Below are 25,677 nucleotides of genomic sequence, written 5' to 3'. Positions count from 1 at the left end.
TCGTTAGATCATTTGCAATCATTTTATGTATTTCATTCCCTAAAATCAATGGATTTCTTTGTAGCATTTTGCACGAAATCTTTCACTGTAGGCCACTTTTTAATATCCTTCTACACTTTACATTTAAGCCTATCTGAAGCGCTGACCTTCCCGTCAACTTGTCTGGTTTATGATGAACGACAAAACAAGTTAGGTGCATGGCACGGTGTCATCGCGTTGGAACGCGCGTCTGATGTTTACACTAACTATTGCTTTGTGAAAACGTTCGGTGTTTTAACACACGTCTGGTATGGTAAGTGAGTTCCCTTTTCTCTGGCGCTGACGGCAAGATACAAGATGCGACAGCTGCTTCTGTATTTCGTAACCTTATCACATCACGTTTTGCGAAATCTATCCCCTATGCGCACGATACGCCAACTGCCAAGTCAAAACAATGAGAAGTTTTATTAATTTAAAAATGCTTTGTTGTTTTTCAGTGATGTATTTATTCTTTTGCTGATCCCACAGGCTATAGAATGCACAAACGGCAATATTAACACACTATCAGATATCATTCAGGGACCCTCATAAAAAGTAAATAATGTCAAAATATCTGTCTGACTTACAACTAACAGCCGATATTACTAAATTATGCAGGCTATGCTGTGTAATTCGCCATTACCCAGGCTAGTATATAACATGAGCTTTGTCCTTTCGGATAAATATAGAATATAACGTCATTGTGTGTCTTGGATTCACTTTGACAATACTCTTGCCTAAACTTTTATTTACGCTGCATATTTTATGGTTTAATGAAACAGCAGCTATAAATGTAGACATAGTAAAAGTTCCTTTTCAACATTTATTTTGCTACTAATGTTTTGTTGATCTGAAAAAATATCCAGCTTCTAAAGAAAACCAATACTTTCCATTAAAATTGAGTAATCATTGATAAGTAAATTTTTCTGTATCTAGGCCTATATTTGTAGAACAACCGCCTATTTTGTACAACGGACCGCGTGACCAACAATACTTGATTTTTGACGAACGTTGTCAGTGAAATAAACCCGAATGAACATAACAATATACCGGTATGTCATCAACAGTGTTGTCATGCCAATGCGAAATAGCATTAATCTGTGAAAATTAATTATCATGTTAGACGGTGTTCTATAATTACTATGCAACATTTGTTTTGTGACAATTGCCTAAGTCCTGTTTAAACAAAAACGTCAAAACTGTTGAAAAGTTAATATTTTTATTTCATTTTCTTTTTGTTTACTAAGGTACCTGCAGCAAATACGGACCGGTAATTTTTAAATACGCTTAACTCTGTAATGATTTAATACAGTGGTTTTCAACCTTTTTTGGCTCACGACACCCTGCAAACAACCAAAAGGTTTGGCGGCACCCACAGTCCAACCAAAAAGTTTCTGAATTAAATAAAAAAAATTTTGAAAAGAGTTTTCGCAAAAACAAAACTAACTACAGCTCCGTATCATATAATGAACAATTTATTGAAGTTCATTTCAAACAAAGTCAGTGCGAAATTTGCGCTCGAGTTTTAGCGCAAATTCTTTCTATGTCTGGGCGCGCATTTGACAATGCTACTCTCATTTCTTCTTCAACAGCAAGTAACCTTTGTCTTTTTTTGGTTTTTATGTTGGTCAAAACGGAAAATCCAGTCTCGCATAGATACAATGTGGAAAATTGAAGTAAAACCACTACCGCCTTTTCTCCAACGCAAGGATATTCATTTTTAATTTTAATCCAAAATTTGTCGAGAGCCATCTCATTGTACAATAGCTTTATGTTTCCGTCATTACGAATGTCAATAAGTTCCACCTCTTCTTCGAGATTTAAAGTAAAATGGGTCTCCTGCGGAAAAAATGGGTTTCTTACCCATGTGGAGTTTTCTGTGAGTAGTGTTGGAAAATAATTGTTTATTTTTGCTTGCAAAGATTGGAGATGCTGAATAACCAATGGAACTATTTCCCTGTTATTCGTTTCAGAGAAATGAGAGAACATGCCAACAGTTCCTTTCTCTGCTCGTACTGACGACACTTTTATTTTTTCTTGCAATGCTCTAATTTTGTCAGAAGAAGATAAGACATTTTCACTCTTGCCTTGCATACTAGAATTTGTCTTATTTAAAACGTCAAAGATATCTACCAAATATGCTAATTTGGAGAGCCAGTTGTCATCGCAAAGCAAATCATAAAATTGTCCTTGTCTTTCAAGCCTGAAAAAAGCTAACATTTCTTCCTTCAGCTCATATACTCGTGACAACGCTTTTCCACGTGACAACCATCTTGCCTCGGTGTGTAGCAGAAGATTTTCATAGTTTGCTCCCATTTCCTTGCAAATCTGGACTTTAGTGGTCTAACTTTGATATAATTTACCAATTCTATAACTGTTTTTAGCACTTCCTTTATATCTGAGTCTAATGTTTTCCCCACAAGCACTTCACGATGAAGGAAACAGTGTGTTGCTATGATTTCACAATTTACCCTTTTTACAAGTGAAACAAATCCTTTGATTGACCCAACCATGGATGGGGCTCCGTCGGTACAAATTCCTACACATTCTTTCCATGTCAATCCATTTTCTTCCAAACACTTATTTAAAGTGTCAAAAACATCTTGACCAGTCGTCCTCTCCTTGAGTTATTTACAGCAGAGAAACTGGTCAGCTATTTTTCCATCACTGACAAACCTGATAAAAGCCAATAATTGGGCCTTCCCGCTGATATCAGCTGATTCGTCAACTTGCATCGTAAAGATTTTGCTTTGCTTCAAAGAAGAAATAACGGTATCTTGTATATCTGTAGACATGTCACAAATACGTCTACGAATGGTATCATTTGAATTAGGAATCTTTTTTATTTCTTCCGCAGCCTTGGTCCCAAACATTTTTTTTTACAATTGCAGTGCAAGCAGGAAGAATGACTCTCCGCTTCCGTGTGAGGTTTTGAATTTTTAGCTATTAACTCTGCTACCAGAAAACTGGCCTGTTGCGATTTGGTGGAAACTTCAAACGTTTCGGTAAATGTCTCACATTGCTGTTTTCGCTCATCCAAAAATCTTTTGAAATAGCTAGGCGGTTTGTCAGACAGGTGTCCATGCTTTGTTGAAAAGTGCCTTTTCAATTTACTTGGCACCATAGCTTCATTTGACAGTTTTGCATGACAGATAAGGCAATCTGGTAAAGGTTTGGCTTCATCACCACACCAAGTGAAGCCCATATTTAGATAAATGTCGCGATACAAGCGACGTTTCTTTGCTTTATTTTCTAACGTACCTCCACTTCCAAAAGCTATTTTTTCATTACTGCAATGATCATTATCGCTTGACTTCCTTTTTTTCGTAATGAACTTCTCCATTATAATAATGCTAAAAGTAAACTTTTGTATGGAAAACACTGTGTTGCTCCTCTATCAAACCACCTGTTCCCTTTACAATACAGTCGTGGCCAAAAGTTTAAGACCAGACTTGATTTATGACGTTTTTCTCTTATTACGTCATAATACTGCATCAGATATTGTCTCAGTTGCACCATCTTTTTTCTGGGTCGAAATCTGATGTAATCAGTCATTATTTAGCAAATATCAATTGAACATTAGCCAGTAGAGATTACTTTTCTGTATTATTTATCTATTATTCTGTTTGTTCATCTATTTGCGGCACCCTTGCGAAACGTAAATGGCACCCCGGTTGAGAACCACTGATTTAATATATTCAACCCATGTTTAACTGTTTGGTATGGAAGGTTTATGACTAAACTCCATTTTATCTTCAGTTTCATTCGTGCGATTGTTTTTGAATAAATTAGACAACAAAAAATTTTTTTGGGCCTTATTGCCTTAACATGAGGGTAATAAGGTCCAACGTCGCAGATAACAAGGTCCAACTCAAAATTGCACAAAAAAGATTTTATTCACAAGAAATTTCCAACAAAATCCAAAATAAAACTTGTTTATAGGTAAGTTTTGCAGCACTAGGCCTACCATGGGGGTGGTGCTACTTACCCAACATAGAATTGCACAAAAAAAAGTTAACACCAATATCTCGGTCCGTCGTTTGGTATAACATCAAAGAAACACAGAAAAAACATGAAAGTAACACAGTGAAACCATATTTGCAATGATGACTGCTGAAATAATTTGTCATTCAACAGTAAACTGTGATAACTATATAACAACACGTTATCAGAGATTGCCTAGGTTTACATACAGTCATGTTTATTGGCCTTATTACACATGTTTATCTGACCAAGGCTATTGAAACTATATAAAATTTTGTTTCCCATATCAGCATATGTTTACGTTTCTAAAAGAGTTATTGTTATGACAAAACACCTAAATTCTATGCGCTTTTGTCATTAGACAACGCTATTCAAAATGCACATAAAATTATAGAACGCCGCCATTTTCTACCCACTGGCCTTACTTGCCCTTTCCCGACCAAACTACTGGACGAAAACAGGCCAACAACACCAAACGATGTGATTTTACTGCGGTATACAAAATCAACGACAATATTAATCAAATCGTGAAAAAACGCGGGAAGTGGGCTTTATTTCCTGCAGGTACCTTTTATGTTATTTTTCACGATTAAAAAACATAATTTGGATAGAAAAAATATATGCGTATGAGACACAAACCGTGTTTTGGAATGTTGAAAACGTTTACTGCTTTCTAAGTAAGCCGTGATGACCAAAGAACAATATTGGCAACAGGGTTAGTTTTACTTTCACATTTGGATTTCGTTTTTAATGTCACATATGCGCTTGTCCATACAGCGACGGATAGGTCTTGCTATTATACTGTAATTCACAATTTTTACGGAAGATTATGTTTCATCTGAAAACCACCAAAAAAATTTCACTTTATTGCACAAACGATGTGAAATTATTAATTTAACAAGAAAAGGAAGTTGTACCACTACCCATCTAATTATGTACATAAGCAATGCAATAAAACCCAATTGATGAAGAAAACTTCATATTAACCAGGACAATAATGAAATTTTCTTGACTTTAAAAAACTTAACCCCATGCCTGCATCGTTGCATAATGCAGGACTAATTTTCCATTTGCACTAAAACAGTCAAATAGAGTGCCAAGTTCTCGGTCAGGCGAGGGCGCAAATGCTTGATTGACATATAGGAACAGAGATTCATTTGGTTCCAGACGAAGAGTTTTGCGTAAGAATGTATTCACCCAGCCAATAGTTCTTGACGATTCGACTTGCCATTTTTTCTTTGTCAAGATTGGAGCTCCACCAGTCTGGCAGAAGAGAAGAACGATTTTCTGGGGTTTTGCAACGTTGACATCGCCAGTTTCCGGGACTTGTTTGTCATCTGCCATGTTGAATGCCTGGGCGTGAGTAAAATTAGAATGCAGGCAGATGCAACTAACGCTATGTTATTGGAGACTGTCTTTAACTAAGAAAGAAAACAATTTTGCAGCCTTTATGTGTAATTTCTACTGCAGACAAAGAAAGTATTATCTCTGTCACGAATGTAATAATTTACTAAAATTCCTTTCATAACATTAACTTATGACAAACTTACCTGGTGGCAATGAGCAGCAGTGACGCTACTTAAACTACAGCAGTTTACCAAGTTATCATTCAGTTGTAAATACGCCTAAAAAGTAAAAACATTACAATAAAAAATACTTTAGTGCAGTTATATATTTATGAAGCAATCACATTTAATTACTAAAGCAGTTATTGTAGGCATGAATACTACAGTCTTCGGTAGGCTTTCATATAGCATATGCAATTACTATATTTCAAATGCTATGTCTAGACACACGCAAGGATATATGCATCACAAATGATACACTATTGCAGAAGTGCTCAAATTTTCTAAAACATGTCTCTGCACTCAAAGAATAACAAGAAAAGTTACAGTGTGGAACAATATTAAACACTGAGTAGCACTTTAGCTAATACTTTAGGAACAGCAAGGGTTAACCTTCCACTTGTGGTCCAGCATCATCAAATATTATGAAACAATTGCAATCTTGTGCCACATGAAATAAAAATACATTACTTGAAACAACCTGTCTTAGAGGGATTTTAGAAAGAACTTTTAACAAGCAAAATATTAAACAAATACAAAACTGAAGCAGGAACCATAACACAAGGGCTAAGGAGATAAAAATAAATCTATCTAAAAACCACAGTAAAGTTGATTTAAGGCTGGCTGCATGTCATACGCCAGGTAGCTATAAATCAAGAAAAAATGTCATAGCAAAAATATGCGCATAAATATGTAAATATAGAAGTTCGCTAGCTGCAAGAATATTAATTTGAAGCATAGAACAAGACATTAGATGGTTTATGTACTCTCTGTACTAGATATATCACTTTCAACTTTACGATCTATTGGTATAAGGTTGTAGACACTTGCCTTCAACCTCCTTAAGAGCGGAATGGCAAATTCGCAAAAGTGTTCTTTCCACGTGAGCAACATGTAATTGTACATTTTCTGGTCCTGGGATATCTCTTCAGCATGAGCAGAAACAAAATTGTAATCTTGTAATTTTTCCAACAGTTCTATCAGTGAGTTGGGAAAGTTAAAACTGGAATCTGTTGATAAATTCCATAAGACTTGGCAGGCCACCCCACCAATCCGCCACTCTGTGGGTGCAAAATCTCTAAGAACATCAGTAAGCTTAGACACGGCATCTTCGGAGATAGGACCAGATCTTTTGTCTTTATCTGTACTGATATTTACCAGAACGCCACACGCACTGTACACAACTATGCGGTCTCCAGAATCAAGCAATGTTACCATCATCGAATCAATTTTATGCTTTTGTAGAAGATCACGGACGTCTTTGTGTTTGGTTAAGTTGCCAAAAACCCTAGTTACCTCAGCAACACAGGCCATGTTATCTACCATCAGCAGATGTAACAAGAGACTGACCAAACGCAACCGATTTGCTGAAACTGCGTTGTTAATCGGATCACTACTTTCTCCAGCCAAACCATCATCATAATATGAGAGATTATTCAATGTGGTCAAAATGTTGATTATCAGTTCTTCATTGTCTTCAATATTATGCGTCTCTAACACGTTCAAAAGCTTCTCCACACATCTGGCATTGGATGCCAGCCGGGGACCAACACTTTCCCCGATAGAAAGATGCGCAATGACACGCACAACCTTGATGAGGACATCTTGCGCTTGATCAGGTTTGATAGTGGCGGATTCTGGGTCAACATTACAGTAGAAATTTATTAATTTCAGCATTTCTTCAACGCAGCTTGAAACTGATGAGCCTTTTGGGCCATACTGAGATTTATGCTCAAACAGTTCTTTTCTGGCTTGATCATTCTGAGCTGTGAGATCTCCGAGTGCCAATGCCAAGTGAACAACGATCTCTGGAAGACTTGAAAATTTGTGTAAAGTTGACAAAAACAGCTCAGGCCAGCTTCGCTCAGCAAGGAAGTGATTCACCGATAAACTGTACATGCTCAGTTTGCTAAAAATTCGGGATAATATCCAAGTTAGCTCTTGCTCTGAACGAAGGTTTCTTATTATGGTTGCAAGAGTTGGGATGGCGCTCATTGACTGTTGCGCTTTATAATCCATGTTCATTAGATTACGAAAGGTTAGACACACCTGTACAAAGATACTCTCTGCAAACTTGTGTGCCTTTTTCACATCATCTGCTATATCCAAAGCACCTATTGTAGTATTCAAAAACTGAACAAGAATGCCTATGCCATTGCTGGTGTACATGATATTTGCTATGAGCTTGTTGTCAGATAGAAATTTCAAACCACCATTCAGATAAAGAAAAGCTTCATAATTCTCATATTTTGAGATGGGATTTACGACATCTCGTAAAACATCTAGCATTGGTGAAATCATTTGGTATTTAATGAACAAATCATCAAACTTTTTGTCTCTGCATATCTGATAAACAAGCTTGCACACATTCGAAAGATTTTTGTTACGAACTCCAACTTCAAGAACAATACGTGCGCAGAGTATATCAAGCTCTGATGATCCACTTCTAAGAAGACGATATAATTCTGTCAAAAGTGAAGTTTTTCGTCTTGAAGACATTCTCTCAAAGCAAAAACCATTGCGAAGGGCAGCATACAACTGATCACATGATTTACAAAGTTGAACAGTGTTCTTTTCGGTATGCAATTCTTGCAACTGTTCTATGTGTGGTAGTACGCTTTGATTCCAATATAAGGCTTCTTCTGCTGTCTCTGCATCATTTGTAGTTTGCCCACTAGAACTGGCTGAGGACTGATTGGAAGGAATGCTCTCACTGGATGTAGCACTTCGAAGAGATTCTTGTTTTCGAGGGATATTTGAAGAAATTTCCTTAAATTTCGGTGCTTCCTTTTGGCTTCTTGGTCTCATGGGTGGAGTTGGATGGTATCGTACAGCTGCACTCCCGTCTCCAGCAAAGCTTCTTTGTCTATCTACTCCCACCACTTCCCCATGAACTGCTTTCATCGGCGCATTTGATGAAACCGGTGCCGACCCGATCTTCCTAATCTCTGCTTTCGTTGGAGTGGAGCCCGGCTTCATCAAAGGTGCAGCCGGCACATTGGGCAGGTGACTAATAGGAGCAAGCCTGGATTTACGAACAGATCTTGCACTCATCGGAGCATCATTAGTATCAAATGTTTGAGGTCCCAAACTGACTGCAGATGGTGGACGTGAGCCCGAATCTGGTTTCTGTGGCCCATTATAAAGGCTGCGGGCCTGCACAAGTGGTGTTATTGGACGTTTACTTGTAAGTGATTTTTGAACTTCGTACCATCTCTTGGCATCTTTAATTATTTCTGAGCTGGATGGTCGATTTAGCTGAACTGGATTAGTGATACTGTTGTTTGATTTCCCTTTTTTGTTTCGAGGTCTCTCAAATGGATCCATATATTAAAACTATACAAAAATATCAAGAAGACAAAACTTCCAAAACACAACATCAAAGTAAGATCCTCACTAATCCTATTACAAACAAAAGCTGAGTTAATTCAAATAAAACGAAGCACTTGACTATTTCACTGTATATACGTCACGCAACCTGTTGTTAAAAATAGGCGGTTAGGTTAGGAAAATGGGTATGAAAAAAGTCGATTTTAGCTAGTAAGGTTTTATTGGAGTTGGATTTAGGTTAGTACGTTGTAACATTTAAGTTAGGTTAAGAAGAAACTGCGAAAACTGGCTACAAACGTACGATTTTTTTCCGGTGAAACAGTGGCAGCTTAAATAAAAACATCTATCATACCCTCAAAAAATTTAAAACAAATAGTGTTGAAACATGTTAGCCAATTTATTAAAGTACTAGATTTCAATCTCTGCATGGCATTTTATATAAATAATTTAGCCTATGCAGAAAATGATGAGAAACGTAAGTTAAATTATGAAAATTAAAGATAGTCATATGTTTATGAAATTGTATTGGATCGAAATATGTAAAATTTAGGTTACATAGATGAGATTTATGTAAAGTGTTAATATATGTATCAGATCCTCCCCACAAACACTTCTGCACTAGACCGAACAGTTCATTACCGTATCATGCTTTTACATGTCTGTAGTTAATACGTCAAATATAACACTGCCTGACTGTCAAACTTTAGGTCTAATACCGTAATATATAGGCGTATACCTTTATTTATATACCCAGGCAAATGCCATCAATCTAAAATGCATTACTTGAGGTTTAACACAAAAATCAACCCATAAGAACTAGTCATTAAACAATTTAATCAAAATATAAATGGCACAATCGTCCCAAAGACATCCGTTGAATTCGGGTTTTACAGAAAACTTTCAACAAATCTTAAGTAAAACTCGTTTGCTATTAATCAAAAGTGAAGTGTTTGGTTCTGAGGATACTGAAGGTAAATATTTTCATTATGACTATTAGGTCATATTATTGCAAAAATTGGCAGGATATAAATTGATTATACCTAAATTATCTGTTTAAAAAGTTATTTATGAAATATTTTGTAGATGTATATAATGCATGATATAAAATAAGTTGTAAATAAATAACCGTTTTTTAAACTGTAGGTTTCAATGCATATAATTTATGTGAATTAACTGTCACAATTGAAGCATTTTACGCCTGACTGCGTTAAGTGTTCTTTGCACGCATCAGAGATTCCATGTTCATGACAACAGATAACGCTTGTTTGGGAGAGTTTGTTATTTGCGGTTGCGGTTTCGTATCTTCTGCTAATGCCGGTACACGTTAACATTTCGCGTTTTGTAGATTCCTACGAGAACTCAATTAGTTTTTTCAATTAGTTTCAATACTATAATAGGCTACAGTACAATATAGTACTGTAATATGGTTAGTTTTAAAAATACAGATGTTTACGATATCGCCTGTCAAACTGTGGACGTAAATGCATTAGGTACCGACTAAGTTTAGTTTACTCAATCTAGTCTCTCAAAAATTCCGTGCATTAGGTTATTTCAAGCTTAATGAGGAAAATAACATTCTACAACAGGATTATAGCCTAGCACAATACTTATTACTCGTCACAGTCAATAGCGAAAAATAAACGATACAATACGAAATAACAAAATGTAAATAGAAAACATGGATTTAACAAAAAGTCAAAACTCAAGAAAATGGCATTTATGTAACAGTAACTACATCAACCAAATGCTTTGCTTGGATAAATTTGTTTTTTTTCGATTTTAGTTAATTTTAATTCCAATTTATTATTCATTTATTGATGAACTTTTTCAGTGTTTTGCAAGTTTAAGTTTCTTTTTTGCTCATCTTATAAAATATTGAGTTTCTTTTTTGATACAAAGTAAATTTTTTGAATTTCTTTTTTTGAGATCGCCTCGTTTTGGAAAAGTTTTTTTTGAAATTATACAGTTTTTCTTATTCTTATTTAGGCACTTTGTTACTTTATTAATTAGTTTCACTTTTTGTTCAAAGAAATTAAAAGTTTGATTAATTCTTGAAACTTTCTTTTAGAAACTCCAATCTCGATGGTTAGGTTACGATAGTTTTGTTTGATGAGATTAATTTTTTTTACTTAACGGGAAAAGAAATTACAATGCAGTAAAGTTTGTTTAAAGAACATTAATCCCCACAAATCCATGCTTATTATGAACTAAGGTTCTTTCGATGTAGTATTAAGTTGTTACTTCTGGAACCTAAATGTCCTTTCAACCATGATTAAAATATTTTAATCCTTGTATTATGTTTGTGCTTTTAAAATAATAACTAACATAATGATATTGGCACTTTTAATTTTGTAAATGGTTGTGTTGGGTTACTCAAAAAAGTTAGTTTATGAAAGTGCGAATTTAATATGTGGTATAAATTTGCTACAAAGTTGATTGTTTTGCTCAACATTTTGTGAATGTTGTTAAAATTGGTAAAAACCTGATGGAGAGTTATGCAGTAGTGACCTGTATAGGAAAAGGTTCAAGCGGTGCTGTGTACCTTGCCAGGAGTGACAAGATCAAGGTAATTTATATAACTTACTAAATAGAGTGTTGTGTTAATCTTCAGTGTTTGCTTATCAAATATGAGATTGGGATATGCTAACCCATCTAGTGTACAGATTATATCTTGTTTGATTATTGTGGTTGTTACCATAAGCAGCTAAATAGATCATTTTATTTACCAATCATTTTTTATTTGTTTTTTTGCTAGAGCAAACATCAGCAGTTTTTTTTTGCATATGTCATCATTATCACTATCTTTTGTATATTTCAATTACGATAATTCAATTACTTTCCGATAATCCGGATACCCCGCTAAACCGACATTTTTTGACGAAACGAAGTGGTCCGGATTAACGAGGTCTCACTGTATTTCAATTATGGTTTTTACAGAAACTAGTCGCAATAAAGAAAATCGAAATAGATGAGTCGCGACGTTCAAGATGCAAGAAATCGGTCATCCGGGAAGCCAATATTTTGCAATCTTTGAACCATTTTCACATTGTTATATGCTATGAATGGTTTCTTTCGGAAAAGGTAGCTACTTTTGATATTATCCAAAATATACCTGCTGAATATATAAAATTCCTACCGCAGGAACAATATGTGACTTTGAATTGTTGTATCTCTATCCTATGTCTTAGAGTGAGAATATCAGCATGGTTTTGGAGTATTGCAATGGCGGAACATTACAAGATCGAATAGAGAGTGCCCAAAAAGCAAACATTCATTTGGATGAAGGCAAAGTTTTGGAATGGATAACTCAGATAACATCTGCTGTTAGCTACATCCACGAGCGCAAAATATTACATAGAGATCTTAAATCTGAAAATGTATTTTTACTCAAGTAAGTCCAGTTCTTGGCTATATTTCATATTATAGTAGATCGTAAAAAATCAAATCATTTACCTTAATTGAAAGTTTTAAAAACTAACGTTTTCACTGCTTGGTGTTAATGGCTTTTTGTGTACATATTCTGTGGGAAAGTCTCTGTGATTCGAATGCTATAAAGTACACAACTATCTTAAGCCTCTCTGGACAATGGACCATTGTGTTCAAGCTATCAAGTTCCTATGCTCATGTTTCAAGCAATGTGTTTACTTATGGGGATAGCGGGAGAGAAAGTGTTGTGCTATGCTCGGTTTTCTTTTTCTTTTATTTACGCAATTGTCTGTTAATAATATTTATATACTTTCTACTTAGTTAGCCCTTGGGCAGAATATAATAATGATTATTAACATTACCACCACTTCATCCATTACAACATTTATTTTTTTATTTATTTATTTAATTTTTTCTATACCAGTACTTCTTTGTTTTTACATTTAAGCAAGCTTTTGGACCAAATTATACAAAACTTTAGTGATATTTTGTATCAAATTACTTTTGATATAAAGAAGTCTGTGCTAGCATATAAGTAAGCTAGTCACATAAAACGCTAAACATATTATATTATTTGCAGAAATGGAGTTGCAAAACTTGGTGACTTTGGAATATCTAAGGAAATCAACCACACTCTTGACAAAGCAAATACATGTGTTGGAACTCCATGCTATCTTAGTCCGGAATTATGCAAAGACATCCCGTACAGTTTCAAGTCAGACATATGGGCACTTGGCTGCCTCTTGTTTGAGATGTGTGCGTTGAAGCCCGCATTTGATGCTGCCAACTTGATCAGCCTATTTTACAAAATTGTACAAGTCAAATACTCTCCTTTACCTGAAAGCACTTCACCCCAAATAAGGGAATTAATTGCTAAAATCCTGGTGCAAAACCCTACCCAGAGACCAACTGCAGCTGACCTCTTGAAGTTGCCAATCCTGCAAAAATATGCTGCGCAAGTGAGACTTCAAAGCTCGGATTCAGTGGATCAAATTAATCTGATGTCAGATCAAAAAGAATCTGTTCCTGAGGTGGTTGATAAGTGGGGTGATTTGGATGACTTAGATGAATTGTTAAAACAAACTGAAGATGAATTTTTGAATGGTCCAAACAAGGAAAACCAGTCATTCAAAATTCCCAGCCTTACCAACAACGCAAGATCATTCTCAGTTCGAGGTGATTATCGTGCAGATATGGTTGAAATTGACGGAGCAAATTCACTCAACGAATATGAGGAATCACGACCACAGACATGCCCGCATTCTGCAGTTAGACGTGAAGAAACTGTCACACCAACCGATACAATAGCAACGTGGTCCGGGTACGGAGACAGGGGCAGCCGTAGGCCCAGTGGAAGAGCGAACATCTCCTTATCAAGCTCAAGTGATGAATCTGATTACGATTCATATTCAGGCTCAAAAATTAACACACAAAGGTACGTGATGTTAGTGTTTGAAGATGGTTGGGCGACAGTTTAGTTGTTATGACTTATAGTTATTGGTGTTACAAAATATGTTAATTGTCAGGTGATATGAAAAAGCTCCACATGAATTGTGTCATGCATGGACAGAGTCCAGCACATCAACATGATGTACAGTATATCACTTTCATGTGTTAATTTCTGTTTATAGACAATATTCATCTGACGACTTTTCCAGTTCTTCAGATGACGAAAATACGGTGAATACAGCACGCACTACAGGTAAATTTCTCGCGTGTGAGCTGTTTAGTATGTCACAAGAGCAAAAATCCATCCAATACACAGTTTAATATAAAGCAACAACCCCATTCAACCTTATTTGAGCAACCATACTCTTCATAGCCACAATTGATGAAGAAATTCCTGAAGTTCTTGAAGCGTCTGACGAAGGGGAAGAATCACCTCGAAAACTCTACGATTCATCTGGTTTCTTGGGGATTACCCCAAGTAGAAACTTGCCTGGAAGTTCTTGGCTACAATCAAAAAGAGCTCAGGTAATGTAATATGCTGTGGCTACTTAATTCACCTGCGTTAAGTGGCCAAAGCATATTAAATTATGTTTAACCGTATGTCATATAAATGCTTAGGTTCTTCGTCAGAACCCAAAGCCTGGTCCAAATCCAGTTGTGATTAGCACAGTTACGAGACATAGCATTGACATGACGGGATCTTACGCCAAAAGCAGGTCCAGTAACTATGGAAATGTGACAATCATGAACTCTTGCCCACCGCCTGAGGTGGCTGAATCCAATAAACACGTCCAGCGAAGAAAAAAACTTCCCGGTAGTTCGTGGCTGAAGCGAAACTCAGAAAGCAGTTCGGATGAAATCGTTCTCGGCGAAGCAATTTCAGGGAAGAGCCTTTCACGAAGCAGATCGTTTCAGAATAAAGAGAAGAAAAATATGACTTCTGGTATTTGAAGCCTGTGTAGTCCATTTTATTGTGTTACATGAAAGAATTTGTGCCCATCAACTTGAAAATCTGACTAGTGACTAAATTAACAGCATATAACTAAAAAAATACAAAAAATTGCAGTCATTTTATGTTTGTTGGTGCAATTATTAAATAATGCAAATTTTACTACACCTAGTTTTTTTACAATCAATTGTTCATCTTTTTTTATTCTAACACCAGATCAGAAAAATTTTAAAGCTCAACAACGTGAAAATGGTCTGATTTTGGAGAGTTGTAGCAGCACAAATGAATATGCAAGTTCACCAGAAAAACATTCCTTTTGTTCCGGTAAGCAACAAATGCAACTTTTAGTGCCACTTCGTTAAGAAAAACTCTATGACAGTCTAAATCATTGGTTTCCAACCTTTTTCTACTTGCGGACACCAACTTTAAAATTGTTAATTAATAGGGAATTAAAGTATACATTAACTCACGGACCCACTGTGCCACCTTTGCTTATTGCAAGTTGAGAACCACTGGTCCAAATACTACAGCACGACTGATGTGTGACTGTCATTAATGGCAGGTATAAATATAAAATATATTTCCAGATACAAACAGATCGGCTTATGACGTTGACTACGCTGATGATTTTGAAGATGATGATGACGATGGTGAGTACCATTTAGCTTGGTAACAAATGAAAATCTCCTGACAGATATCGATGGTATAGGAAGGTCACTGAACGATTTACATGCAATGACCATTGCTCACAGCTCAAACAGCTTGTCTGTGTGCATTTTATGATAGACACACTTCAGTGGGTTTTAGTTCAGTTTAGTTAGGTTTAGTGGTCCCAAATTTGGAACTTTTCAGGAGTCGTTGCAGCCTTTAGCAAGGACATTGTGACAATAGTGAAACAAGCATCGTATCAGTAAGCCAAGCATCGAATCCTGTTCACACAATTCCAATTTGCAAATCACCCTATTATTGAGCGATTCCTTGTTTATCTGTTTTTTAGCAAACCCATTCCCCATTTAACAATGTATGGGACTACGTATGTACTATTACTAGCTTATTTTCTTGAATTCAAGTAAACAATTATGTTTTCCAGATGATTTTAACCAAACCAGAACCTTAACACCACAAGTTTCATCCCTAGAATTCGTTAAACAACGGTGTGTTGGTAAGTATGATATGAATATTCCCTCAACTTACGCATCCAAAAAATGTAACATATTTCTGTATAATAAATCAAACACTTTATACACTTAGACACAATTGGACAGGAAGCTTTCAATCAATTGACTAAAATGTTCAAACGTGGAATGAGTATAGGGGAGGCCTATAAAAGGCATAAAGGTGCAATTGATTTTGAAACCCTGGAGACATGTTACCTATTGTTGAAGTAAAATTGAAATCGAAAAATTACGACCAAAACACTGTGCAGTATTCGTTCAATTGCTTTTTTAACATTATTTGTATCGTTTTATCCTTTGCTTGAAGTTGTACCACAGTGATCAATTTCGTTACCCAGTGATTAATGCTAAAACTCGACCTATTTTCCGTACCTGTCCTGAGTAAATTTGCAAAACCAATCAATCCTTTCCTCGACGAACGCAATCCTGCATCTGTGGAGACTGATGTCCACACTGTGCTATTCTTCTTTCTGCCTATTGTTTTTTCAATAATTTAGTGTTAAAAGTGTTATGCAGTTAGTTGCACTTATACAAGCGCTAATCTTCAAATAAAATTATTAAAATATATTCATGTCATATTCGTTGTAAATTCATTTCATATTCATTGAGAAATTATCTTGACCTGATTTAATGACACAACTACTGCAAGCATGAACCTTACAAGCCATTATTATCAACAAAAAATACCAAGCAATACATATATGATTGTTTAATGCAAAATTTATTGCACATGATTAAAAAGTAAATTTGTAGTCAAAGCACTGAAGTAATTCACGAATTTTCGATCAACACTAGATCTTTTTAACCACGACACGGAAATATGAATGAGTTGATAAATCTTAAAGTATATATACAGCAAAATATCATGCAGGTATTGTTCAGGCCAATGACAATAACCAATCATTACATAATAATTAACACTTGAATATATTACCATAACATTACACTTGGCTGGCTCTTTCAACAGCTTTTGCTGCTTCTTTCAGTTTCCCAACTAAGTCCTGTAATTCCTCTCTAGTGCAAGTGAAGTCAGTCATTTCTCCATTGTTTTGTTTCAAGGATACAGTATATCGTAGCTCATTCACCTTATGAGTGTGGTTAGTTTTGACATTGTAGTCAAGCCTCCAACCGATATCCACAATGTGTGGAGGTTGCACACCAATATTGAAAAGGTGATTTCTTAAGTCTTGTTTAAAATGGTTAAATGTGGCAATAAAACTTTCCCTTTTTGTTGTGGAAAAGTTACATTCGTCGAGGATCATCCCCAGTTGATCATCGTCTACGTCATGTTTAGCGGATTCTACAACCAACGCGGACAGGGCAGCGTGTGATTGCTTCAGTGCTGAAGAAGAAAGCGATGTGAAATTGTCTGGAACTTGGCCAGCTTTTTCCGGATCAGTAATTACCTTACAGATGTGTTCGACATATCTATCGAATAACTTATCAGGTATTACACTACTGTCACCACATAATCTTAGTCCAGATAGGCTTTGTTGGGACAAAAAGTCCATCTGAAACAGTTCAACAAAGCAATAATCCACCTTTTAAAAAGAATCAGTAACCTAACAGCACAGCCTAATCATGAGTCACTAATTAGGCTACAAAAGTTGTTGAAAAGGTTGCCTATACCTGCCTGCCGGTCTGTCAATATGCCAGATGCTTTAGCTACGCAAGTGATTTTCAATTCTAAACTCATAAGTAGGCTTACCATACGTCCCGTTTTAGCCGGGACAGTCCCGCTTTTAAAGGCTTTGTCCCGGCGTCCCGGTCAGTCAACTAAAAGTCCCGCTTTGGTATTTACTGAGCCAGCATTGCCCTACACTACACGGATATTAGCATGATGTGATTGGTCTGTTTAGCCAACTTACTGAAAAGCAATACTCGATGCGTGTTCTTGTTTCGTTGTGTTAAATGTGAAATAATTGTTACGTCATTGTAGCGGGTAATTGGTCCAGTAGTGAGTTGATTGTTACCGCATTCGCTTGTTCAGTAATATTAGGCTAGGAGGAGGAGATGATCTTTTTGCAGTTAGGTTATTGAAAGAACTTATTTCGTACGATACCGTTACTTGTTTGCATTTTCTTCTGCAAAAACCATTTGAATGTGAAAGCCCTTATCACCTGCAAAATTAAAACTGACTTTTCCTGCTGTGATTTTTATGAGAAAATAAAGTCGAATATAGACTTCTGGGAGAAAGTAGGCTACAGAAAAGTATGATTGGACGATTATGTAAATTTACAAATGCTTGAACATTGTTTTGTTTCCTAGTAAAATCCATTATTTTAGTTTTTCTTGGTGTCTTACTACTTCAGTTGTCCCTGACGATAGAAATCCAAAATAGTCTCATACTTCTAGTAAAAAATGAACCACATTTATCTGATAGGACTCGTTGTTCTGAAGCGTCCCGCTTTTCAATCACAAAAATATGGTAAGCCTACTCATAAGCAATCTGCAGCAAAAACAACGCAAAGTTAAACGTTGAATGAAAAAATTAGTTCCTATTACGCAAGCGCAATCAGCCACAACTAAACCTACTCAAGCGAGACCAAGACAGCGTGAGAAAAAGTTCGTTTTCCTTGGTTTGTTGTTGGATGGCGATAAAATGCAAAGACTGTTCTGTAATCTACGATGTTATTTTCGCTTTAATAATATGTTATTTATGCTCTGAAGTTTGAATACATGCTACAAAGAAACGATGGCGTGGTATTGTCGTTTGTAATGACATGGGTTTCAACAGAAAAATGATCAATGATAAATAAAAATTGCCCTGCAGTGCCATTCACAACGATTGAAACGGGCTTATTTGCTGCTGAAAAACAGCAAGATTTCTGCAATTCCACAGCAAAATACTAAGGAGTATTGCGTTATTACTTAGTTGGTAAATGATTCTTATTTTCAAACTATTTGAAAAGACAATGAAGAATTTGCTTTACAATGACTTTACAGAGTCAAACCGTCGAACAGTGCACAGTTTTTCAATATTTTGATTTGCTGCTGTTCGTATGAAGACAAAGACTGTTCAGCGATTCCCCTGAACACATTTACAACGTCATGTGTGAGTGTGTGCTGTGTGCGTGATGACACTTTTCGTCGATGACATCACATTTGGTGAGAAAAGGGTTTCCGTGCGTCGGGGTTTGTCGTTTTTTACGTTAGGGTAGCCAACTAGCCATTGCCAATGCCCATTTTGACACATGTTTTATCATTTGTGATCATGTCATTTCAAAACAAAATTATATTTAACTGACAAATCCATGTAGTAAGTTTGCATAATTTATTGCAATATACAGATATATCCCTACTCAAGTGACTTAGAGACTACAGAGAGAGCTGCCTTCCTTGTAATTTAAAAGGTGCTGGTAAAGGTTAGTAATAGTTGCCATTGCAGATATTTAACGTCTAAATTGCAAAGCAAATTAGTGTTTACCTGTATTTCGCAAACATAGTGATTGATGGGTGTGAGATCATATATATAACGAAGTTCTTAATTTGAATATTTCTCTCTGTCAGGTACCTGTGCTGGCTAGTGTCTTGTTACATGTCGGACACTAATAATAAATTCTTATGTAAGGAACATGATGTGAACTATAGTTAGCTCAGGGATTGCTGAAATTTCTCGATTGCTGAGCTTTTTACACAGATCTACTTTATCGGTAAAAGCTCATTTAAGACCGGCTGATAGGTTGAGCGATATACTTTGCCATGGAACTACCATACCCAGTTCTACCTCAACCAAGCTCATCAAAGAATGAAGATACCAAGAAAAAGCCTTCATTTCGTTTTGAATTGTCCCTTAAAACAACCGAAGATGCTGGATGCCCTGAATTTTCTTACACGGAGCTGATGAGGGACATATTAAAGGTTTTAGAATTGAGTTAATTTGCCATGATTGTTTGTGTATTTGTTTTTTTGTCTTGAGTCAATGTACGTCAAATCATTTATAAAAACATTTAACTCGTTTATAAAACAACTTTATTTTATTTGTAGAAAAAGAAGATACGTAAAAAAGAAATCAATGAAAAAGATCCAGTTATGAATGAAGACTTAAAAGAAAGAGCTGATGCCGAATCCATGGCTCGATACTTTGAGGAGAAATATGGAGGCGGAGGGAAAAAAACAGGATCAAGGAAAAGAAGACGTGATCGTGTTGAAGATCTTGCTGATGTTGGATACGGATATGATGAAACTGACCCTTTTGTGGACAATTCTGAATGCGTAATGAACTCATATTGCTTTACATTTTGAATTGTTTGCATAAAACATGAATCGTGTTGTTCCCAATGATACTGTGCTTTGTAAAAGAATCGTTGCTCTTGCTGACACTCACCTAATCTTTAAATTGGGATATTTCATGTTAAGCTCAAAGTAAATAAAAGCCATTTTGTAATAATATGTTTCCAATTTCTCCTTGTTTTATTGCAGTATGATGAAGTTGTGCCTGCCAGCCTCACGACACAGTTTGGTGGCTTTTACATCAACAGCGGAAAGTTGGAATTTAAGCAAGTGTCTGACGATTCAAATGTGGATGTTGATGATAGTGAAGAAGATGAAGACAGTCTTCCTCTCTCGGCACATCTCAAAAAAAAGAGGAAAAAGGATTTATTTAATGATTCTGATGACAACGATTTCAGGGATTCAAACGGCCTGAGTACAAAAAAGAAAGCAAAGGTTTGAGCTCGTTATTGGTCAAGTAAATTGTTAGTTTGAATTCTTTTTTAAAATGATTTGCAATCTTATGGTAATTGCATTATGTGTGAGTTTTATTGACTTTGTTTTAATTTTCTACAGTTAAAAAAGAGAAAAGGATCTTCCGATGTGGATGAAAAAAGACATCGCAAGTTGTCTCTACAGGGAAAAGATAAATTAGGAAAATTATCAAAGGGGTGTGTAAGACGTTACTTTTATTTTATATCAGGATTGCGACGGAATGCTGACTTACAACATAATGCAATATTTCCGTCTTAATTTCAGACCAAAAAAGAAACAGACAAAGGTGCAATTATTGGTAGCAAAGGCCAAAGCGCAACACCACATGAATACCGCTGGTAAGAATTACTTTGTATCCATGTAACTGTTTTTCCTGGTTTGTTTGTTGTTGTAGCCATGACACAATTCTTCAACTAATTTTTCTGTTTAGATAAGCTTGGTGCTAGCAAACATGGGCATAATTCCAATCGTTCCATGAGCAATGGAACAACCACCACACCACATGTAGTTACTGTGTTATGTATTCACTATGATATGATACTATGATTAATTATATCAGCCTTCATTCTTAAATGAAGAGAAAAAATTCCTTTCGTTCATTTTTACTTTTGCATATAAAAAATTTCTAGTAAATATGAGTCAGTGTCAATACTACTATGAATTGCATTGATATCATCTTAGGACACTGGAGAAGATCTGCTTGATTTCTTGGATGATCAGACGGAGAAGGATAAAGAGGACATCTTGGACATTTTTGATTCAGGTAGAAATAAGCAAGCCAAAAAAATGAAAGAATATGAATACCGTTGCAGCAGTATTTTAGCTCTCATTTTCTTCTGTTGCTGTTTCCATTTAGTTAAAAAACATTTTTCTTCAGATCCTTTGTCGAGTTCAGACGACCCAAATCGATCCAAACTGCGACTGTCATCTTTCAGTGATGATCTTCGAAAACTACCTCATTCTCTTCCAACTGGAATTAAAGACAAAATAAATTCTCTTACAAAGGTACTCACATATTCCATGATGATGTTTGTGTTTTATCGTTTTAAGCTCTGAATTGTTTAGCACCTTTCAAAAGTAAAGAACAGAATGTTGTTAGCTAGGTTTTATACGAAAATCGATTGGTAAAGTGACATCTTTTTACTGCTACAGATTGCCAAATCAAACGAGAACGAAGGCAAAGTCAAGTTCTTTTCTCCAGATGTCAACCATTTGTTGCTGGGCATAGAAGTTGGCTCGCAAACGTTAAGCAGTCGCGAGAGATCCGGAATATACAAGCATATAACCACCCATGTCCCGTGCTCCAAAGACACACTGATAAAGCGAATGAAGAAACTACACGCATCGAAACAGGTGGAGCATTTCACCTTTAGCTTTGATTCTGACAATTTTACTTTAACATTTAAGTTTAATTTTGTGCTAAATAATTTGTTTCGTTTAGGATGAAGCTCTGCGGAGGCCCTTAGAGCTTCTCAAAGATGCCATTGACGAGGTGATGTGCGAACAGATGAAAAGATATGACGAGGAATGTGCTGCTCAGCATCTTGCCAAGTAGGTTGATGAATGAATTTGTTTCAGACAGTTCAACTGTGGTATATTTCTGACACGTGTCTCGTGTTTTTAAGATGTTCTTGGGGACCAAAACGATCTCCGAAAATTTATACTTCTGCAACTACAGCTGAAAATTACAGCAGTTGGTTTTTAAAAGTTGCGACCGCTTTAAAATTCTTTGCAATTGCAAAAGCCAAACCTTACAAAACTCAGCATGTATCGTAATTGCCTGTGTTTAATGAGTAGGCCTCCCACAATCCTTGATTGCAGACTACATGAATTATTTTGTAAAACTTGCTTTAACGCTTTCAGGATGGATGACCGAGTCGCGTTAGCTGCCTCCACTGATGAAGATGATGATGGCACAGGTCTGACACCTGGTGGTGAAGAGAAAACAAAGAGAATTTATGCTCCGAGAAGAAAATTTAAATGGACAGACAAGATAAGGTGATGTCAATCTCATTGAAACTCAAGCCATACTTCTCTGTAGTCAACTTTGCAAAAACACTGATACATTTACATGCAAGGTTATCATTGCTTAACCAATCGTATCCTTTTGTAGGTTGTTATTGTTTGATGTTGTAAAAGTCAAAGTACGTCAGTTTGAGACATTGAAGAACAGAAGCAGCCACTCAGCAGAGGAATACCTCAAGGTTACAATTTCTTGAACTTAAGCTTAACAAAGCTTGTAAATGAAGACATTGCTTATGAGTAAAACTTGTTTAACATGTTGTTCTTTGTGCATAGAACTTTTTAGAAATGGAAGTGAAGAATTTATGGCCAAAAGGCTGGATGCAAGCGCGAATGCTATTCAAAGAAAGTCGTGAAATCCACCAAGTTATTACAGGAAGCCAGTAAGTTGTCGGTCTACCATTTCCAGCAAATTATTTTATTGTCTTTTGTGCACATTGGAAAAGTGAAAAGTTTTTATAGCAACTTTTATTTTTTGCAGAGCGAAACAGAAGAAAGGTGAGTGGTAGTCCACAAGCAAATATTTGTGTATCATCCCACCGCCTAGTGGGATACCGGTATATTTTCTTTTACTTGTTTAGTTCAGGCTTATTGTTATAACTTGCTATTATTGTAGTAGTTTTGAGTGGAAGCAGAAGAATAGCTGTTACAAAAGTGGAAAAGAAGCCAACTCTATCGTCACAGATGTTAGCAGGCTTGATTTCGAACACTCCGACCCCTTTCACACAGCCAGATGGTGGTAGAGTATCTAAACAACTTTTTAAAGACAGCAGCATGTCGTTGAATTTGAATTTGGATAGTTCCGCTGCTCCAGAGAAACAAAATGACCTCATGAATAAAGCAATTACATCTGCTCAGAAGGAGATATCTTTGAATAAGGTTTCTCAGATGAAGGAGTTTTCACTGAAAAATCCTACTGTAGTCTTACATGAGCAGCCACATTTGAAGAGTTTATCGCTTCACAAAGATACGCCAAGTGCAAAACCTCAAAACAAGAAGGAACCTTCACATAGTGACTCGTTTTCACTTTTCAAAATGCTGGACATGGGGAAACCCAGGTCTCAAGCTAAGTCTGCAGGTGACAGTGCTCAAAAAACATTAAAAGTTTGGCATGAAGCCGGTTCGGTTGAAGACGATAATTCTGCGACGATAAAATCTTCCTCCCATAAAAGTTCTCCTAAGGAAGTAACTCCTCAACATTCTGGAACAAGTTCTCGTGCAAATACGAATGTTGCATCAAAATCCCAAGCAAAAAAATCATTTAGCAAAACCGCTACCAATTCTTCCCAGAACATTTCATCGTTAAATACCTCACACTTGGACCAGTACAGCGCGGAACTCTTTAAATTGGCCATGATGACGCCAGCTGGTGGCGGACATTTCCCTCCAGTGCCGTATCAACCCGGAATTTTACCAGGAATGACATCGATGGAAGATTTTGCTAATTTCATGCAGCAACAAAATTCGTTGCATTCACAAATGCAGCCTACGTCAAACTCATTTCCTTTGTACTTTGCTGGCTTAACATCTTCCACGACAACTTTGCCAAGTCAAAGCCAAGCAGGATCTAAGCAGGCTAAAGCAAAGCCCAAGACACCTGTAACTGCGGTGAAAACCAGCACTTCGAAAACCATTAGTAGGCATGCACCAGGCCTCACCAGACATTCACCGGAATTAGTCCAAAAGCAGCAGAAGTCGCATAATTCTCACAGTGATCCACATAAATCCCCGTCTTCACATCATTTCAAAAGCTCATTGTCAACTACAGACCATACAAAGAAAAGCTCGCAATCATCAGTTGGTACGCACCAAAAGTTTACAACTGGCAAAAATTCAATGTCTGCCTATAAAGACAATTCATCGCATGGTTTAAGTAAAAGCGCCGGTCTTATGTCAGCACCAATTGGAAGAGCACCAAGCAGCCTAGCAACAGGAACATTACAATCTTCCACTTCGAAAGGAAGCACTTCCAAGACTGTCAACAGTTCACCTTATTCTTATTCACCTTCCAGTAGCAGTTATTCACCTGCGTCAAGCAAGTTTAGTGTCGATAGCATTACTGGTGTAATGCCACTCTCATCTCCCTTGACCCCAGCTCACAAAAAATATGATACCGTGGCTCCAAGGCAGACATTTGCTCTCGAAAGGTCACCTTACACTTTGCCCAAGGTAAAGGCGACAAGTTATTCTTTTTGCGTATGTTGTTACAGGGTGTTCTCAACTGCCTTTGCTAAGTTTAGATGTAATCTTTACTAACTGTCACTTAACTTTTGCAGGCAACAACAATCGCAAACAACGCCCAACGTGATAAAGCGGCAATGGAAGCATTGCTTTCAGTCAAGAATCAAATGCAACCAGGTAAGTGGAAGAGAACTTCTGTTTTTTTGCAACGAACAAAATGTGTAATTGAATTTAGTAGCATGTTTTAAATCTACATGCACAGGAACCAGACGGTAACTTCAAACAAGCTTTCAAGCTGCTTAGAGATTTCTTTCCTTGATATTTCGCTTCTTCTTGAAGAATGCGGCTGCGGTAGTTAAAGTCGATTTGTAACTCTGAATTCTTATTTGGTCTGTTTTGTTGCTCTCACAATATATCTTTTTGATGAATTTTCTTTTGATCAACTTATAAATTTGCTTTCACCAAATTTTTGCAATTATTTACTTAAGTTCCATTTTTTTAGGATTAAATCTTGGTTACTTTTGTGTTTTTCAAAATTTACGTTTTGAAAAACGAACTTTTATCCGATAGTAATAATTTTTTCATCAATTTCCACTTGAAATCAAAATCTTGTTGCTCTGCATCTACAAGCTCACCTGTTGATTATTTCTTCGCCATTTTTGCGTGCTTCAATTATATTTTGCCTTACTACTGTGCTACTTGAAATACGATTAAAGAGCATTGATGGTTACTGTGGGCTTTGTTTGTTTCTCATAAGTTGTTAGGTTATCTAAATGAACCACAACAATAAAAACCTCATGTTATTCGGATCGTGGTGCTTGAAAAATCAGAAGCTGTCCTATTTGACAACTCAACAGTTAATTTATGGCTT

General features: G+C 36.3%; 4 protein-coding genes across 8 annotated transcripts; 2 read left to right on the top strand and 2 right to left on the bottom strand.

Annotated features, from left to right (window-relative positions):
* Positions 1 to 5,627: 5,627 nt before the first annotated feature.
* On the bottom strand, positions 5,628 to 9,844 carry LOC143446009 (armadillo repeat-containing protein 2-like). Its single transcript, XM_076945453.1, has one exon. The coding sequence runs from the start codon at positions 8,892 to 8,894 to the stop codon at positions 6,327 to 6,329; it is 2,568 nt and encodes an 855-aa protein (XP_076801568.1). The 5' UTR covers positions 8,895 to 9,844; the 3' UTR covers positions 5,628 to 6,326.
* Positions 9,845 to 10,149: 305 nt separating this feature from the next.
* On the top strand, positions 10,150 to 16,141 carry LOC143446019 (uncharacterized). Its single transcript, XM_076945464.1, has 11 exons — positions 10,150 to 11,463; positions 11,835 to 11,978; positions 12,086 to 12,288; positions 12,904 to 13,758; positions 13,955 to 14,025; positions 14,146 to 14,297; positions 14,391 to 14,715; positions 14,938 to 15,045; positions 15,309 to 15,371; positions 15,812 to 15,883; positions 15,973 to 16,141. The coding sequence occupies exons 1-11, from the start codon at positions 11,383 to 11,385 to the stop codon at positions 16,107 to 16,109; spliced, it is 2,211 nt and encodes a 736-aa protein (XP_076801579.1). The 5' UTR covers positions 10,150 to 11,382; the 3' UTR covers positions 16,110 to 16,141.
* Positions 16,142 to 16,591: 450 nt separating this feature from the next.
* On the bottom strand, positions 16,592 to 17,580 carry LOC143446027 (COMM domain-containing protein 3-like). The gene has a single exon (XM_076945474.1). It carries the CDS (start codon positions 17,405 to 17,407, stop codon positions 16,838 to 16,840), a length of 570 nt encoding a protein of 189 aa, XP_076801589.1. The 5' UTR covers positions 17,408 to 17,580; the 3' UTR covers positions 16,592 to 16,837.
* Positions 17,581 to 18,728: 1,148 nt separating this feature from the next.
* Positions 18,729 to 25,536, top strand: LOC143458676 (uncharacterized). Of its 5 annotated transcripts, XM_076955537.1 has the most exons (19): positions 18,729 to 19,004; positions 19,187 to 19,261; positions 19,407 to 19,757; positions 19,884 to 20,111; positions 20,319 to 20,564; positions 20,685 to 20,779; positions 20,868 to 20,941; positions 21,034 to 21,107; positions 21,285 to 21,366; positions 21,481 to 21,608; positions 21,756 to 21,956; positions 22,045 to 22,154; positions 22,467 to 22,601; positions 22,717 to 22,807; positions 22,902 to 23,008; positions 23,107 to 23,123; positions 23,242 to 24,794; positions 24,902 to 24,983; positions 25,045 to 25,536. In XM_076955537.1, the coding sequence occupies exons 3-19, from the start codon at positions 19,599 to 19,601 to the stop codon at positions 25,080 to 25,082; spliced, it is 3,420 nt and encodes a 1,139-aa protein (XP_076811652.1). In that variant the 5' UTR covers positions 18,729 to 19,004; positions 19,187 to 19,261; positions 19,407 to 19,598; the 3' UTR covers positions 25,083 to 25,536. The 5 variants fall into 5 exon arrangements, with proteins under 5 accessions (XP_076811652.1, XP_076811663.1, XP_076811643.1 ...); XM_076955548.1 differs by having other exon boundaries at positions 19,187 to 19,757; positions 23,245 to 24,794; XM_076955528.1 differs by having other exon boundaries at positions 19,187 to 19,757.
* Positions 25,537 to 25,677: the final 141 nt, after the last annotated feature.

Source organism: Clavelina lepadiformis, chromosome 1 (assembly GCF_947623445.1).
Source record: "Clavelina lepadiformis chromosome 1, kaClaLepa1.1, whole genome shotgun sequence".
Taxonomy (NCBI): Eukaryota; Metazoa; Chordata; class Ascidiacea; order Aplousobranchia; family Clavelinidae; genus Clavelina; species Clavelina lepadiformis.
Note: the sequence above shows the minus strand (reverse complement) of the source record. Positions and strands in the feature narration are given on the sequence as shown.